Source organism: Numenius arquata, chromosome W (assembly GCF_964106895.1).
Source record: "Numenius arquata chromosome W, bNumArq3.hap1.1, whole genome shotgun sequence".
Lineage (NCBI taxonomy): Eukaryota > Metazoa > Chordata > Aves > Charadriiformes > Scolopacidae > Numenius > Numenius arquata.
Genome location: NC_133615.1, coordinates 31,435 through 50,615, shown reverse-complemented (window position 1 = coordinate 50,615; position 19,181 = coordinate 31,435). Strand labels below are relative to the sequence as shown.

Below are 19,181 nucleotides of genomic sequence, written 5' to 3'. Positions count from 1 at the left end.
CAACAGCCAGACTGTTAAAGGCCTGTCTTTGTGTCCACATATTAAAAAGTGTTTAAATCTGTATTTCATGAAGAATTAGAATTAACTAAATAGTTCTTAAACCGTTAAATCCAAGTGGTAAAGAAATGAAGTGTTTATAACAAATTTTTACCCACCCCCCAAAAAAAAAAAAAAATACAAAGAGCAGTTGTCTGGATTTTTTTTTTGTTTGCTTGCCTTTTTTTTTTTTTTTTTTAAACTGATACGTCAGGACACTTAGTGGCAAGCTTTCTGCACAAAGCATCCATCTGCAATCCTCACTATGAACAGCGACCAAACTCGGGTGTATCAATTCCCTCCTCTGGAATCTTAACAAAAGAAGAGGAAAATGGCATTTGCCATCCCATATTTACGAGACTGTTCGTTGGAAACACAGACCTGGAGAGGGTCTGCCCCCACCCAGCATTTCCTCTGCTGCTCCCCAGTCTGTTTTTAACTTTAGCATTAACAGTTTAAAGAGAACTCATTTCGTTTAACAAAATTCAATAATTTACAATATTGAAGTATATCAAACACTAAAATCTCCCTCATTTACAGAAGTGTATAATTTTCTGTGCATACATACTGCTGTTAGGTACACACAAAAGGAACAGGTCATCAAAAGAACTTTTTGGCTGCTGCTTCTTGTTGACTCCTGAAAGAAAAAGCAGAAGAGAATTCATAAAGCACTTACAGTATAAAACTAGCTAACTGGTCTAAATAAATAAATACTTCACTGATTTGGGGATTAAAATATTCCATTCCTTGTCAACAGAGACTTAGGAAAATCTAATATAAGTCTATCACAAAAATAGGATATAATTTTTTCTGTTTACAAAGACATCGGTAGCATCACTATAGTTCCAATTTTGCATCAGACACAGAAGGAAACAAAACATTCTGGACAGAAGCCAGAAGCTGTGAAAGAACATAGGAACCGATTTTTAAAATACTTCAACTAAAATTTTCCATAGCTTCTCAGTATCTGATTGGCCTAAAGATCATCATAGAAAAGGAAACACATGCAAGGAAGCTGAAAGAATTGACTCGAAATGGGATTTTCTTTTCCCTCTGGCACAGGGCATGTTTATTTTCTCAGTGGCTACAGACACTGTGCACCAGCCACACACAGACACTAGAATTTGAAGGGTATCAGAAAGAACTGGAGGCGACCAGCTGCTCCTGTATCTTGGAAGCCAGCTTTCCAGCTGATGGTATCACGACACACATCAGAGACGTGCTTTGTAGAGAAGCGGACAGGCAATAAAAGTTAGTACATCAGTCTTATATTAATAACAGCTACCCCTCCACAGAGGGAGCAAACAGCATTTTCTCTTTGAAGGGCAAGGCAGCTATTTTGGTCCCTACTCCTCATCCCGATTAGTGTGTGCCAGAAGCAGGAGGGGAGACTTATCAAGCAAGTCAGTCCTTACTCTCAATAGCTTCTCCTTTCCATCAACACAAATTTAATTTGAACGTTATGACATTACAATGAGGAGTAAGAGAACAAAGAAAACATCCCAATTAGTCCAAATACTATCAATATCATGCGTAGGACAGGGATGAAGGGATATATATCATAAAAACATTCACTGAGGAATTTGTGAAATGGGATAAGAAGCCTGTAAGTACACACAGCAAAAAAAATAATTAAAAAATATTCAAATCACATCAGATTTTGTTACGGTATTAATAAACTTCAGTAAGTCTAGCAGAGGACCACAAGGAGAGGGAGGGAATGGGACTCGTTCATCCTGGACAAAAGAAGGTTTCAAGGGGTCTAACAGCAGCTTCCAAGTCCCCACAGGATGTTGTTGAGGGGATGGGGACAGTTTCTTTACTGAGATGCACATTTAAAGGAGAGACACAACAGTCGAACTGAAACAGGGCAGGTTCCCACCAGATATACCATGGGGGTGAGGGAAGAGTGAAACAAACTTCATTGTGATAAACCAATGGGGTAAATTTTCCACTCTTGGCTGTTTTTAAGACCTGATCAGTTCAAACACTAAGCAACCAGGTCTGAATTCAGTGTCGACCCTGCTCTGAGCAGAAGGTTGAACTAGAGACCTCCCCAGGTCCCTTCCAATCCGAATGATTGCTTGTTTTAAAGAAGATTAACATAATCATACCATTGCAATTGCATTTTCAGTCAGAAGTTCTAAAATCATTTGCCCTGCTGTCTTTAAAGAAAAACATACTTACCTATACATGATATAACCAATGAATAACACTGTTTGCACCGCTACAAACATGAAGAAGTGCACTGTAGATAAGCACGATGGAAACGGTGGCAAATCTGGACACTTCGTTTTCTCACCAGATGGCTAAAACCCAAGAAAAGCAATATTTGAGAAAAAAGCAAACAAGACATGCCATTGAAAGAATACTACATGTAGCAAACATGTAACATGACCTGAAAGTCAGAACACAAGCAGAAAATGACAGAAGTGACACTACTCTGAAATAACAATCTTATCGTCTCCCTTCCCCATTTCACATTTGTATTTCTCAGACAAACTGCTGCTAATTTGAGCATTACAGGGGAAAGAATAAATCTTTGGTAAATTCACCCAGAAATCAAGAACCTTCTATGGGATCATAAGCTAATTCAGCTTAATTGCTACCTAGGCTAGACTAAGGTGCTCCTGAACGCAAACACAGTCATCTCTCACCCTTGGAGACAGTAAGCGGAGCCTGCCTGAGTTTCCCCTGATTAAAGCTCTCCCTTCTGTGCAGAGGCAGCAGAGAATCTCCTCTCTATAGAGCTGTTAAGTAGGGGGACAAACACAAAAAAAAGCACCCAGAAAACCTAATTGCTTGACCTTGTTTCCACAGGAAATTAGACTAAAAATCATGCTCTTTGTGCAAAACTTCTCATCAAGACACAGATCATGCAGTTAGGTCAAGGCAGTGCAGTTTTAGCGAAGCAGCTTAATGAAGGATTAATTGCTCCGTAAATTGCATGCTGGCTCATCCTAGCTTTTCACTAACAGCCAAATAAAGAAGTACTACAGTCATGCTTTACACTACCAGCACATAAATTACCATATTTCGTTGTACTAAATGCTCAATGTCCCTCTTTACTACATGAAGGTGCTCTTTGATGTCATTGAAGTGCTGGGTTGTTTCATAGACTCCCGCAGCAGAGCCAGGATGTTGAGCTCCAGTGATCAACCTCAGAGCATCGGACATGGAATTTCTGAAACAAGACAAACAACAAAACATTTTTCAGCACAGAACAGCTTTGCACAAACAGCAGTTATTGTGGACACCTTTTAGTCCATTAAAATTAATTTGAAATACACAGTTGCCCCAAGAGGCAGAAAACAGGTTATTCTTGGAAGCTAGAAAAAACCCTATCAAGAAATAATTCCTTAATCAAAGTATGATTTTTTAAAATATTTAATTCCGCAGGCAGTTTCAATTTGTACAGTACACCATCTCCCAAAGCCACGCTGAAAACAAGATCTGGCAAATATTCTATTGCTAGACATCTGCTTTGCCTGACTGATGAAGCCTAAAACAAGTGTTTTATCTGAGGCTCTTGCCAAGGCTTTAGGATAAGCAGAGTTTAATGCAATCTTTGAAGAAAACCAAAAGCTGTTTGAAAAATAAATAAATAAAAGCAGTCATGTAAGAAATAAAAATAAGAAGAGGCTTTAGGGATAAGAAAAGATTTAGATGCATCCTTGTTTCATGATTATCATTTATATGAGAAACTCATTTCCCATATGCATTGTTATAATACTTAATATTGTCTTCACGTGAATTCATTTTGCTTCTACAACAAATCAAATTAAATCCGTAAAAAGTTGAAGTTCCATAACTAATTTTATTTGAGATTAAGTATTTTTCTCTCATTGACTAGTTTATCTCTAATCAATATGTTTATATAATTTTCCCCTACTGTGATGTTTCTTTTCAGTTGCAAAGAGGATTATTCTACAGCTAAAATATTTATCATGTGAATGTTAATCTCTTCATTTTTAACAGAATAAACAATCAAAATATATGCCTTTGGATTTCTTTTTAATTTACTTAAAACTTTACATTTTGTTCAGATGAGAGCTTACTTTGATGCGTTCAAGGTAAAGTCCTAACTCTTTGCACAGCGGCCAGCAATTTACCACAGAAGGGTTTGGGTTGGAAAAGGTATTTTAAAGATCTTCTGATCCAACCCCCTGCTTGCCAGGGTCACCTTCCACTGGATCTGGGTGCTCAAAGCCGGGTTCAGCCTGGCCTTGAACACTTTCATCTGTGACTTTCACATTAAAAAAACCCACCAACCAACCACCACCTGGCTTGAATACTGCTCATTGAGTAAACTGCCAACAACATAGAATCATATTTACAAGTGTTATACAAAATTACAGTACTGATTTTTAAATGGCTCGTATTCATTGTGAAAACAGCAAGTTAAGCATCAAAACTTCAAGGTTTACAAATAATCTTCATAAAGAAGTTGCCCATCTTTTAGCTTTCCATCAGTTGCTCTTCGTGCCATTAAAATTCAAAAAACCACAGAACTAAAATTAAAATAAAATAAATTAAAAAAGCCAGGAGAAAAGAGAAAACTAGTAAGATAGTTATCTGTTCAAAGGCACGTGATAAGAAAGCAGACGTGCCATGTTAGTGTGACAGCAGCTTTCACTCCCTTGTAAGAACTATGCAGCACATTTTAACTACTAGAAGCAGCTCCATACTAAGCGAAAGCCACACACTAAATTAACCTACACAATTACATCAAGCTGCAGATACACCACCTGAAAGAAGAGGCATTTAGTAATTACAGCCCCTACTTAATGCTGGATTAACAACATACTTTTCTTCAAACTGAAGACTACCAGTTTTTCTTAAAAATATCACTTTAACACACAAATCAACTTGCCATACGAGACTACCAGTATTCTGCACGCTTCCCACATAACAGAAAAAAATTCTTTCCACTCACAGTAACAAAAAGATGCGAGAATTCACCCTTTCCTTCACCTTTGTAAGAACTCAATCCCACTTGCAGCGCACGGTAGGAGACCAGTCACCTCCCACAGTCACATTTACAGTTACTGCAGACAATGCACTGCGCCCTAGGCCAGACGGAATTAGCCACGGATTTCTGCAGAACTCTCAGCATTCACCTCAATAAACTCACTTCTAATATCGCAAAGTTATCAAAAGGAGTTACCAAAAACCAGCTGTTTCCTTCTGTAACCTGCTGCAAACAGAACTCAACAAAGCAGCTCTTACCTTCTCTTATTCTACCTTTCTGGTCTGGAACTTAAACATACAAAATGAATGCAAAAACCCTTCACCTGTCCTGACTTACATTAGCATATACGTCATCCAGAAATTATTGTATATTTTCATATTGTCATTGTATAGGTTAAAGTAAATTGTTTAATGTAATATTCACCTGTATTTTGAATTGGTGTTATAATCTATTTTAGAAGTACATTTTCACTGGAAGATTGTTTTTCCTAAATAAATTTTAAGAAAATTTAATGCAAACCATCGCCATCACGACCACTGCCTACCAAATGCTGGCAGTAATTCTGTCTGTCCACAACCACGCATTGTTCATCTTGCCCCACTATTTTCAGTGTGAGAACACGTATGACTCCTTTTGTTCCTCTCCCTCCTAATACCACCATCCCTGTGTAATTAACAGAAATCTGTACACCCGCCTCCCCCCAGGCTGACCCACAGTTCGTTAAAATAACATCCCTAAGTAGACATGGTCTGTATCAAATTTAATTTACATTTACTTCTGCAGGAACAATACCATGCCGATAGTTTCTATTGTATGAACATGCAAGATTCTCCTGTAATCAGATGATTAAGAAATCCACAAATCTTGACAAGAAAATTACTTAGACAGTAAGTCCTTCTCCTCCGGGATGACCAGCAACGCAACAGCGGGCTGTTCATTTCTATCTATAAATAAAACATTTCTTTAATCTAAGAAAAATATTAAGATGATGTTACGCAAACTCATACCTAATACGTAGTCACAAAAAGGGCAGACTGCCAACGTTAACAAGAAAATCTAATTTGCTTGCAAGGTACAAAGATTTGTCAAGAATATTACCATAAAGCTTTCGTGGAAGAACAAGTGCAAAAATGGAAGCACTGTAATCTTCATTCTACAAAAACTGACCTACTTAGATAAATCACAAGAGCTGCCCTTGGACTAATACAGGAAAAAACCTCAACTAGTCATACACTACAACATCAAGTTGTAGAAATTGTTTTTCTCCTTTTTTTTAAGCCCAAGGTAAGGAATTTTTTAACTACTATAAACAAAGGCTTACACCAATTTGAAGACATTCCTGCTAAAGACAGCATCTGTAAAACATTGTACACAGACATCCCTATTGAACATGGGAATTTTCTCAAATCCCTTTCAGCAGTATAGCACCTTCAAGATAAGATTTTTTTAATTATTATTTTTTTTTAACTTCACTTCCTTTGGTAATGTACTTTGACAATGTAAACCATACCTCTCAATCGATTTTAAAAACTGCATCTTAAAAAGCAAAATTATTTATCCCTTGGGAACTTGGAAGTGTCCCTGTAGATATGGAAGTTTCCCAAGAAAGTTAACTGGCAGAAAGTCCTCTGACAAAAACACAAACCAAACAACCAAACAATACCCCCCCCGAGGGAGGGTCTTAATGTCGTACAGTTACATTCCAATAAACTACCCAAGATTGTCCAACAAGTGACTTCATCCAGGCCAGAAAACAAGTCTGTAACTGTCAAAGTCTCCTTTTCCAGCTCTGTTACCAACACTCCAAAATCAGAGCAACAAATTTCCATAAGGCAGCAGGTTATCAAGTTAGCAGATATTAACCATTTTCAGAGGGATTGGACTTACCTGTTGAAGTAGAATCTCATTACAAAAAAAGAAGCAAATTAGGAGGTTCAGCCACCCTAGGGACCTGAACCTACTTTATTATAGAAATTAAATGTATGCAGAGAGTCATCGCTAAGGAACTGACACAGAGAAATTTCAAGTTTGTCAATATTCTCCTACTGAAATAATAAATTGGATTCAAAAGGTGGAAACAATATAAAATTCAAAACACAGACTTAATATTTAGAAAGCATTTACCTTATTTCATTTACTTGTCTAATGACCTCTTCTTGATTTTTCACAACTGTTTCAATCTCTTGCTGGGAAACCTGGCGGGGCGGAGCGGGGGGCAGAGAAAAAAGTCAACATATCTTAGAAAAAGCACATGGATCATGCTGCTGAAATTAGGCTGAGCTATCAATCACGGTGGTTGGGGTTGTTTTTTCTTAAATTTACCTGTCCTTGTTGACCAGGAAAAGCAGCGCCTCTTTTAGCAATCTCATCTGTGACTGCAGAGACGTACCGTCGCTGCTCATCCAGAATCATGTCCAACTGCCTATTAAGCTGTTTGATTTCAAGATGAATTCGATTCTGCCCCTCAAAGATTTGCCTCAGTTCACGATCACTTACAGTTTCAAAAAGATCATCCGCTGATAAGAAAAAAGGACACGCGGTTCTTACACATATGCATTCCTCCTAAGTTGCACTGTATCATTTTTCTTGCACCCTTAAAGTTTCTACATGGATACACTTTTTTCCCGTAGTAAGATACATTCGGTGTTTATATATCACCATTGCCATGGCAAAGGATACCCAGATGGGATCAGAACAACTGAACAGAGGTAACCACTCATTCAAACCCAGATTCCATCCTAGAGTTCCCATTTCAGCACCTGGGTAATGTGCAATGTAAAATGGAAAGAGGATGTTGCTATTATGAGGAGGCAGCTATCTCTGCACAGGCTGGAATTGTATTACCACCTGGCCTTCAAAAGACATCTGCAGGTATTAACTAACAGCTACTCTTTGGAAAAAGTAAGCTTTAAAAAGAAGTGACTGAATATTTTGAGTGAGCTCCTCCACAGCTTGAACAACATCAGAAAGAAGAAAGTCCCAAAGATTCTGTGGCAAAAAGATTATTATTTCTCATCAGTGGAAGGCTGGACAGTATTTCGAAAATACAGATGAAGTTAATATGGTGTAGGACCTCTAGAACAGTCGTAACATCACTGCCCAAAAAAAAAAGAGAACCTTAAATTTCAGGTCTAGATGCCCAAAGTACATTCTTATCATTCCCATCAACGTTTCCTTTCATTTGTTTTGTTCTCAGTTCAGGCATGACAAAAGGGACTTTATGTTTCAGAAAACACTTTACAAACAAAAGACCAAAAGATTCCTAATAAAGTAAATAACATCAGTAGGAACTTCATAGGATCAGTCAGATTATCGGGCCCTAGTTCTGAATATCCCAGAAAGCAAACAGCTCCCTTGACAACTGAAATATCGCTCAAATAACTTGCCTGGCTGTCCTTGCACATCAGGATGTTCCTTCTGAAATTCTTCTTTCTTTTTATCCAGTTCTTGTTGAAAGTGTTCAAACTCTTCTTGATACTTCTCTTTATCTTTTTGAGGAATTTCTGCATCTGGTGTTGGCTTTAAAACATTATCAAAGAGGGAGAGGGGGGAAGGAGATTTTTTCATGTTCTCCACCACTCCTATATAACTTACTCTCCAGCGAGGCTGTTCACGCTTCAGATTTGAAGACACAACACTATTAGTGGAACACATTAATACATTAAGCAGAAGTGAGAAACCAGACATCCCTATGGAGACCCTTAGCTTTTTCCTGATACATGCATGCTTTCTGCAATTAAAATAAGGCAAGTTTTACAAGGACAGATGCTGTTTAACAGTACAGAAGTGTTCTAGAGGTATGGAAAGTTGAAAGCAACAATAGATTATTTCCAAACAAAGTGGACTTTTTGGGTTGTTTTGTCTGCACGTTTTGATTTAACAACAGGATTCTTGTTGGTGCAGTGTTGCTTCAGGAATTCTGGTGTTGAAATAGTACCAAAACATTACAGTTATTAGTCTCGGTTTTCTAAGCCAGATGACAGCACAGCTACATGCCAAAATCCTGAAATGGGGATGCCAAGTGTAATTTCAGAGGAAATGCCATAATCTGGTGCTACATGTAAAACATATACAATAACATATTTTACTAATCATGCATAAAGATGCTTACTAATTCCTTTCCAGGCTCAGTCAACTGGAAGGTCAGAAAAGACAGGACATCATGATCATCTGTGTTCAACAAACAAAACAAAAAACCACCGTTACTTCCCAAGTCAACCTTGTGCTTGCAAAGGATCTTCAGGCACTAGAATCCTCCCAAAGCCCTCCCAAGAGTTCACGCAGTGAGGAATGAGACAGCACAACGTCTTTGTAGTGACGAAAGGAAAGTCCCTCTGCTGTAGCAGGAAAAGGCCTAAGCACATCAGTAATTTGGGAACGGGAGAGGGTCAATTCCATCATTACGGTCACTAGCAGTAAGAATTCCTCCCTTGCAAGCCCTGCGAGCCTCCACACCGCTTGTCACGATTTTTAACATTTGCTACCTGCAAGTCCCCCTGTTGCTGCAGATATTCCAAAATATCCTTGTGATGGCAACACCATATCTTCCACTTTCGCACAAAATTCATAGTCTTCCTTATCCGGAGTGAAGCCATTGTTTATTAATACCTAAAAGGATAAACACAACTTTTACCACATAAATCTATTTGTGTTAATTGCTTTGTCAGTTTACAGTAATGGTCACAAATACACTGATACTAGAAACTAGGAAAAGTGTCTTTTCTGAAAGATGATTTCTCATCACAAGTACTGAGCGAGCCAAGTAGGAAGGATGCCCTCCCAGACTTGTTTGTGAACAGAGAAGGACTCGTGGGAGGTGTGATGGCAGGTGGATCTCTTCCACATGGATTTATTCTATGCTATTCTAAAACTGATCATGGCCTAATAGTTTCAACCCTGGTTCAAGAAATCCCCATCAAGAAAGGCCAGTCTGTCAAAAGCATACATCCCAATAAGGTTCTGGGCAACACAAGTTTTTGGTCTGATCTAGAAGAGTCGTTGACTCTAAGCTTAGAGAGATTCTCTTCCTCCACAGATGTGTTTGCAGAACTGCTAAGGTCAGCAGCAACGTTTGGGCCAGAGGGGTTCCTAGATAAGGCATCAGGGACCAGGGGCATTCACAAAGAGAGCAGCCTTGGAGTCTGAAATTTAGTTTTCATTCAAGAGTAACAGATAGCTTTTACCATTACAACACAGTACAAGGTCCACCCTCTTTTAGGCGCATTCATGTTTACTTTTAGAGAAACTTTTACTACAAAATGAAAGCTGTGTTCTATGGCTAATACCTAGGAACAGCACCTCTTCGGAAGAGATCAGAAGCCAAGAAACACATACTTTGTAGCTGTCACAACCCAGCACCACATTTTGCTCTCCTTATCTAGCAGGAATTCACAATCATCTGAACAGAATTTAAGAAGTCTTATACCTTTGTAAGTGATTTTCCTGATATACCTTACACCAGTGGTTTTCTATCTTCTTTAATCTTCAAAGCGCTACTATTTCTTGGAGGTGGGAAGCCTCCAGTGGCAAATTTAAATCTACTGTCAAAGAAAGAGCTTCAGTTTTACAGTCAAGTTTCAAGAACCTCTTACAATCAGCCACAAACCCTCTGCAGCTCTCAGAAATACCACTCGAGTGAAGGAGCTGCTCAAACACTTGGAAGCTGAGGGACAGATGCCGGCTTTGGGACACCTCTACAGGCAAGTCAACAGCAACAGAAGGGTGTGAGCACAAAGAAGCACATTAGTGCGACTCGTTCCTAAGTAACATCAGGAAAATCAGCTCAGGAAACTATAGAGGCACTAATGTAGTTAGAAGAACTTGTCCTGCATTTGAACATACTGCACCTCCTTCCAGCTTCTGCTACTGAGCTCAACATTCTCAAGAATACTGGAATTAACATATGGGGTCTTGGGGTTTTCAAATAGTTGCAACAATCTCACACTTAAAAAGCTGAGAAACATGAGTAATTATGCTATTTCAGAGTACTTACAGTCAATGTTTTTTGGTAGTATGATATCTTTACTCGAACGGGATAGGGCTTGTTACGGAAGTCCCTCTGACAGGAAGCCAACGCTTGCGTGGAACCGTCACTATGCAAGAAGACAACTTGCATAAAACTATATCTTATGATTTATCAGCTGAGACAAAAAAGCATCAATGTATCACTAAGCAACATCATGATAGCTTTTCAATATGCAAGTTTTTCAAAAGCTGCCCCACAACTGCACTGAGGTTTTCTGAAGGGGGGGATCAACAGTACCAGATCTTTACAGAATGCCAAAATGGGGAAATCTCAGGAAATCTGCTTCTAAACAGAACTCCTGCACCTGTCATCTCAGATGGACATCAGCTATAGTCTGGACTGCACCAACTAAGCTAGACACCTCTCTTGTCAGAGAATCCAAAAAGACGTCAATTGTGCTGTTGACAATAAAAAATTGGAAATCAAAATTAAACCAATTAATTTAAGTAACAGGCAATTAGCTTTCAGTTAGACACTTTGGTCAGTTATTAGCCGTGTGGGGAAAATACCCATAAGCAACAAAGAGGTATAAAGCCTGTACCTCCATTTATCTGAGTTCATTCATCCCAAAGGACATATGCCATTTAAATAGTTGCCAACTTCTGTGCTGTTACTGCCAAAACAGTGTTTTAACAAATAGAAAAACTCAAATGTAAAGGAAACAACAAAGTTTCATATGAAAGAGACCTTCATAATGTTTCTCAAAGTTTCACGCAGCATTTCATCACTCAAAAGCAAACATTCATCCTTAACACTAAAAATAAACTTACTTCTGGTGGTCATACAGAAGTTTTCCATTGTTGCCTACAACAATCACTCCGGGATTATTTTTCTAGAAAAAGAAATAGCAAACAAATGGAATAGTTTAATTCAAATTGAAACATAAGGAACATCACCGACAGCCCTTCTGCAATAAAGCACCTAAAGTCAGATACACCACAGACGTGTTTATTCTTTCTGCACTTCAGGACTACACTGCGTCACGCTGCCTGCTTTGCAAGAGACTGCTACATTCTTTGCATATTAGGGGTGAAAAAAATCCACACAAATTAAGTTTCTGGGTATAGTATCCATTACCATCATTTGACAAATACAGAAATACAAAAGCCACAGATGGGAGAAATTCATATGTAGTGAAGATCCAGATCTTAAAGCTAACAGATGACTCAATACATCCAACTTTGGCAACGTAACACTGGAAAAAACATCCAAACACACACTATGTTGACATCCTACGGACCTTGTCAGAGTCATTAGAAAAGCCTCAGGAGCTACCTGTCAGAAACTAAATAAAGTCTACTGAAGATATTGTCAGTTATTTAAATTGCAAGAGGATGAGAACAAGCTAAAATGATAATGGCAGAACAGATTTACAGCGCTATTCTGGTTGCCTCCACGAGTTTATGAAGTGAACTCCAGTTTTTTACAACAGCACAAGATTTCAGAGTTAATCTCCCTTCCCCCTTCAACATTTCAATTCACCATCTCCTAAAGTGTACTGGTTTGGGCTGGGATAGAGTTAAATTTCTTCACTGTAGATTGTAAGGGGCTATGTTTTGGATTTACGATGAAAACAGTGTTGATAAAACAGCAAAGCTTTAGTTACTGCTCATGCAACCTCAAGGCCTTTTCTGTTTCTCACAGTCCCCACCAGTGAGTAGTCTGGGGGAGCACAAGAAGTTGTGAGGGGACACAGCCAGGACAGTGACCCCAACCCACCAAGGGATGTCCCAGACCATACAGCAGAACGCTCAGCAATAAAAGCTGGGGAAGAAGGAGGAAGAAGGGACATGCAGAGTTATGGCATTTGTCTTCCCAGGTCATCGTTATGCGTGATGGAGCCCTGCTGTCCTGGAGATGGCTGAACACCTGCCTGACAATGGGAAGCAATTAATTCCTCGTTTTGCTTTGCTTGAGCGTGCAGCTTCTGCTTTACCTACTAAACTGCATTTATCCCAGCCCACAAGCTTTCTCAGTTTTACCCTTCCGATTCCCCCATCCCCACCCTGTGAGGTGCTACGCTGCTTATCAGGGTTAAACCACAACATAAAGGAATATACTGTCCTATACTGTTCAACAAGACAGACTGCCTGCTCTTCACAAAAAACAAAAAAAGTGAGACTCAGACTTCAAGAAATAATGTCCTTTTCAATTCACAGTGGTGGGGCAGGGTGGACCTTTGTCTTAGAAAAAACCCACTACAACCAAACTATCCGCTTCTTTTCCTTCATCACATAGACTGTAACCACAAGAGAACAGTACACCAGTATATAGACATACACCAGTGTTTCTATTTCTTAGCAATGGAGGTTGGTCAGCTGAATTGCTTTGACATCAGTATTGCCTGCTCAGTACCACTGGAAAACTTTAATGCCATCTTCTTCCTGCTTTTTTCGGTTCAACACCACTGTTATCAAACTGGTTCAGAGAATACTTGCATATATTCTGCACAAAGTGTGTACAAACAGTTGCATTTCAAAGCATTCATGAATGCAACCCAAGCCTAATCTACTTTAGAGCACAGCAGACAGCTACTAACAAAAGTATTCAACGATAATCGTCGATGGACGGTCCAATTTCTGCTGCAGATCGTGTCTGGGTGCAAGCACATGCAAGAACTTGAAAGACAGTAGCGAATCCACAGTGGGGAATAACTTTCCAATTTTTTGCCGCCAAAGGTCACAGGAAAGATGCGCTGCAAACTCTTGTGACATTTGGTGTGGTTCTTACAATTCCAGGTGTTCAGAGCTATGAAATACTGTTTCTCTTCTTAAAAAGCTCTTGTCAGTACTTCTACAGAGAAATAAAAATTCACCTCTGGTATAACCTGCAGCCTTAGAAGGAAGAGAAAAAAGGCTTTGCAGTTTTTAAATCAGCATCATAAGCAGGGTGCTTTGAACTGGCAGCACTTGATGAATTCTACTTCTGGATGCCAGCATACCGGGCTGAGGACCAGTTACAGCACCAAATACCTTCCAGTGAACACACTGGAAGAGCAACAAGAAGAATTTCTCCATACTGGGACTGAAGAAAATAACAGGTTGTCATGAAAAAAAGTCTTAGGAACTCCAGCATTTAAGACACATCAGACCAACACAGGCATGACAGAGACTTTCGTTTTGACTGGAACTGACACATCATCACTTCCTAAAAAAAGTGTGTCGCACCACACTGACTGAACTTGTCGTGATCAGAGTCCCAGCACTATCAAAGTTCCGGCAAATAGCGTCGTCCACATGCAATTTTTGTTAGATGGCACCTTCAGCCAGCTAAACTACACCAGTGCCCATATTCATGCCAGAAGTCAGAGAAAAGGGAAAAAAAAAAAAAAAAAAAAAAAAAAAAGGATTAAAAATTCTTAGTAAATCAAACAATCTAATTCTATGTCTTATCTTTGAAGATCAGAAAGATAAACATCGCCTTCAGTCTTTCAACATTTATATATGTTGAAGTTTGCTGTATATCAGAAGCCATCTCTAGGAAAAAAGCTTGTACACCTACAAGAATGTCTCTAAAACATCTAAAAGCAAGCCAAAGTAGTGCAGGAAAAGAAAAAAAAAAAAAAAAAAGCAAAGCAGACGTACTACGTATTGTTAAAGTTTTGCAGGCTCCTTCTGGACTGGAAAACTGGAAATTCAAAACAGCAACTGTCACCCCCATCTGCTACAGATTTTTTGCTCTCAAACTATTCAAGGCAGATTTGTTCCAAGAAAAAGAGCATCTCTGAAGACGGGCATAGAAATTTGTGTTTCTACACTGTCATATTTTGGTACAACATGCCTCTTCGAAAGCACACATCTTCAGATATATCAACATTGGCATTCCAAATTTCAGCTTGTATATGTACAGGTACATGGTATTTTCCCTCCAAACCTAACACATGAACCAATGTTCAGTGGAGATTCATTGTGTCATGCTTCAACGTTCAAGCTTAAAAAAAAAAAGTGTGAAAAGGTCTAGTAAAAATACTATAAGGGCAACTTGCCTATTTTAATTTATCCCTTCAAAGTGAAGGGGGACAGAGTAGGAAAATAACATACTAATTTTTTGCACAAAGTTATACGTACAAAACAAGCAGGAAATTAATTTATAATCTTTGCTAGAAGAGATTGCTTCCCACTAACCTTTCCATCATTGTCAAAGGAATCAAAGAAAACTCCAACACCATTCCACTTATCAGCTGCCCCGAAAACAGGACCTTCCAAGCCTTGCTCTTCTGTAAACCAGATTGCCTGTCACAGAAAGCAAGTAAGAGTCGTAAGTCAAGATTCGCTTTTTAAAGCACGCCTGTTTTTTTTCAGTGAGATCAAATTCTTAATACCAATCCATCAGCTCCAATGCGGCCTCTTCCTGTAACTCGAAAGGTCACTTCAACTTCCCAATATTCAAATATTGATTTGGTTTTTGTCCACACTGATCCTCTTTGGCTTTTCAGAGATGTTGTTATACGAATCTGATCCGCACTTGGTATAGCATCTAGAAAGGAAAGGAACCAACGCGGAATACATGAAAAAGGAAGTATTGCAAGTGCCTAACTAGTCGATTAACAAATCTTCTAAACTCACAGAATTTTCTGGTGTCCTCAACTAGTTACCGGTTTTCAAAATAACTTTTTAATGGAGTACTCAACCACTTGAGAGGGGAAAAAAAACAAACCAACCTCCACACATTACTACAGCTTTACAGCAGACTTAATCAACTTCCACTTGGGACCACAACATACAAATTAGAACACTGGTGTTGCTGTTAAGATACGTATTAAATTAACTAGGAAAAGAAAAAAAATAATCAGGTTTAGCTTTCAGATGTATCCCACATGATTTGTCACAAATCACAGATTTCCGTTCTGCTTTTTAAAAACAGATGTTCTAATTTCCTGTTTAAGAGCTTTAAAGAATAATAGGCATACATTTAGAGAGATTAATTCACTTGTATTAAATAACATTTATTTGTATGACTACCTGCTTAGAAAAAGCAGGAAAAAAGCTTATCTATAGACAGTTTCCTTCATGTCACTTGTGGCACAATGTCAAATAAGAGTCAAAAATTAACACTCATGAACTAACCAAAATAAACTAAATTAAAATCTGCCAAAAATAAAAACCCAGCAGAAGTTACTGCAGAGAAACCGTACTAAGGTAGGACCTCATGTACAGTAAGCATCAATACCTTTACACGGGGGGGCTTACGGAAGGCTAGATGCCTCGAATCCTTAACCCATAACTGCAGACGGTGCATAAACTACATCCAATAAAGTCGTACTTGCCAAGGCACAATTTCCATTTCAAGCTTTTACACTAGAAAATTCAACAGGCTTTCCAGCCACGCAGAAGCTCCCGCGTTCCGCTGGCCTCAGGCCGGCCACGGGGCGGGGGGGGGAGGCCGGGCTCCTCCTGGCCCAGTGACACATCATCACTCCCGGCAGCGTGTCACGCCGACCGGGGGTCACACCGACCGGGGCCGCTCCCCCTCCCCCGTCTCCCCGGGGCTGCGGGGGCCCGGCGGGGCGGGGGGGCACGGCCACCGCTCCGGCCTAAGGGCACCCAGCCGGCCCCCGCCCGCCGCGGCTCTGCTCCCCCCGGGCAGCTGCAGCCCGCGGCAGCCCCCGCCGCCCCGGCGGTCCCCAGAGCCCAGCGGAGGGTGACCGGCCCCAGCCATCTTCGCCCGGCCGCGGCGGCTCCTTCCCGCGCCTTTCCCTCACGTAACGAGGGCCGCGCGGCTCCGCCGCTCCCCACCCGGCACTTACTGCCCGTGTGCACCCAGAACGGCACTGTCCCGTCCGCCTGCACCAGGTGCGGCCCCTTGAAGCTGTACTTGTACTCAAAGCGGCGGTGCGGCACGGCCGCCGCCGAGCCTTCCGTGGCCGCCGCCTGCCCGAGGGCGAGCGGCGGGCGGGCGATGGCGAGCAGGGCACTAGCCAGGAGGGCCGCCGCCAGGCCGCCCCGCTGCGCGCGCGCCGCCATCTTGGGCCGTGCTGCGGACGCCGGGCACAGCCAACAGGGCGGCGCGCGATTGGGCGCGCGCGGGGGCCGGGCCCGGACGGGGCGGGGCCCGGACGGGGCGGGGCCGGGGGGAGCGGAGCGGAGCGGGGCGGGGCGGGGCGGGGCGGGCCGGTGACAGGGGCGGCGGGCGATTGTGAGGGACTGCGGGCCAGGGCGGGCTGTTCTGAGGGGTAGCGGGCGGTTCAGAGGGACTGCGGGCCAGGGCGGGCTGTTCTGAGGGGCAGCAGGCTGGGCTGAGGCGTTCTGAGGGGCGGCGGGCGGTTCAGAGGGACGGCGAGCTGGGGCGGGCCGTGCCGTGGCGTTCTGAGGGGAAGCGGGCCAGGGCGGGCCGTTCTGAGGGGCGGCGGGCCAGCCCCGCGTCTGTGAGGGCCGCGCTGCCGCCGGCTCCCGCTCGTGCGCGGCGGGGGGACGCCGTTCTTCGGTCGGTAGGTCGCTGCAGCGGTCCCGCGGGATGGCGCTTCCCCGGGAGCGGAGGGGCCACGGACAGCCCCGGACACGGCGTCCGGGAGGGAGCAGCCCCGGGTCCGTGCGAGCCGCCGGGGAAGCGGCGCTGCCGAGGCCACTCCCCGTCCCCTCAGGGCCGCGGGAGGGACCCTCGCACCGCGGCCTGTCGCGCGGCTGTGTGCCGTTAACGGTCGGCAGGGTTTCAGGGGTAAATAATCCGTGCTTTTCCCTCAGTATTACGTCTTTAGCAAAGACCTCGCTTATACGGGCTGTATCTGTTGCTTTTTAGGCTAGTCGGAAATCCTGCAGGAAAAAGGGTACCGTTTCTCACAAGGGATGGGACCAACCTTCCATGGATGTGCGCAAAGCAAACCTTTGGTGATGCTCGCCCTCGGTGATGCGAGTGGACAGTGGCTCTGGGTGGTTAGTGATCCAGACACCGCCCCAGAGAGGGTCGGGCTCGTAAAGGTGAGGAATAGGGATGTTTGTGTGTGCAGCACCACAGAGCAGGGGCTGGTGTCGGCTTCGTTTCCCTGGAGCCACAGTCCACCAAACCAGAGCCTGCTCCTGTTAAACCAATGACTGAACTAACAGAACTTCCTTTTTTATTCCTAAATACCATCTATCGCTCTGTCTTACAGCCTTATTCCAGAAGAAAATATCAGGAGTGTTTTTTTCCAGTTTCTTTCCACCCTTGTGTTTTGTTGTATCTTTTTCATATCTGTTCGTTTCTCACATCCTTCTTTTACCTAATCTGTGAGTATGAGCAAGAGTCGGTAAGTAGGTTCAGAGCCTGCTAAAGAAGAGGATGATCTTGGAGTCATTCAGAAGAGATTAAGTTCTTTTTTTAAAATGGCATACATCTACTTCAGCATAGGTGAAAGTAAAATCTTACATTTTTGCTGGGAAAGGTACACTTTCGGAGTTACACAGAGGATTAGGCAAATATATTGATCAGATGAGACGTGCAAGCAAAATATGTCTGAGGTAAATTTTAGAATAACTTATATAAGTATCTTGAGTATACTTCATAAGTTAATACTGGGCAATATAAAGAAGTACTTGATGTTTTGTATAGTGTCTTCCATCCAGCTATATTTTAAAATATCTCTAAATTAAGAATACATTAGTTTTTTAGAGTACATCTGTGGGAGATGTTAAGGCAATTGGGAGTCTCTTCTTGGCAGCTAACTAAACACAGAAAACTCAGCTGTTTCTCTGTTCTACAAAGATCTAGAAAGTAATTTTTCAGGTACAATTGTAGGACACTGGAAGATAAAATGGTATATGCGTCAGAGATCCAAACAGAACAGCATGAGGCCCTGTCCTGACTGCTTTACATTTGGCAGTAATCTTGGAATTTATGCCAATAAAATAACCAAACCACACTGAAAGGAACTAAAAAACCAAAAGCGCTATCCTTGAAACAAATCTCTCTGACCCACTCACCCCCACACAGAAGCAGATCTGAAATTCAGCCACTTAGAGGCACTAGCTTAGAAGCAAGTGCGTCTTTCATATGACGTGAGAGAACGGATGCTGTACTGCGTAACTTTGTGATGTTAAAATGTCTCCACTTAGTATGTAAAATAGAACAGTATGCAGCTACTTTTGCCTCTGTCATTCTTGCTATCAGCTCTCCTGTCATTTGACTGATTGTGCCCCTTTGTTTTATATAATACTTCGTAGTTGTTTCGTAATT

General features: G+C 41.7%; 1 protein-coding gene across 1 annotated transcript; it reads right to left on the bottom strand.

Moving 5' to 3' along the window:
* Nucleotides 1-235: 235 nt before the first annotated feature.
* LOC141476649 (protein ERGIC-53-like) lies at nt 236-16,996 on the bottom strand. The gene is made up of 13 exons (XM_074165435.1): nt 16,780-16,996; nt 15,355-15,509; nt 15,158-15,265; nt 11,804-11,865; nt 11,001-11,100; nt 9,493-9,616; nt 9,120-9,178; nt 8,395-8,527; nt 7,331-7,524; nt 7,133-7,203; nt 3,067-3,220; nt 2,224-2,345; nt 236-673 (listed from the first exon to the last, which is right to left on the bottom strand). Exons 1-13 carry the CDS (start codon nt 16,994-16,996, stop codon nt 637-639), a joined length of 1,536 nt encoding a protein of 511 aa, XP_074021536.1. The 3' UTR covers nt 236-636.
* Between the last annotated feature and the right edge of the window lie 2,185 nt (nt 16,997-19,181).

Excerpts from the sequence above, each read along its gene's own strand:
- LOC141476649 (XM_074165435.1), bottom strand. The coding sequence starts at position 16,996 with ATGGCGGCGCGCGCGCAGCGGGGCGGCCTGGCGGCGGCCCTCCTGGCT. Across the intron at positions 15,266-15,354 it reads GCATTGGAGCTGATGGATTG|GCAATCTGGTTTACAGAAGA; the intron begins GTATTAAGAATT and ends TTTCTGTGACAG. Across the intron at positions 11,101-11,803 it reads CTTCTGTATGACCACCAGAA|TGACGGTTCCACGCAAGCGT; the intron begins GTAAGTTTATTT and ends CTTCTTGCATAG.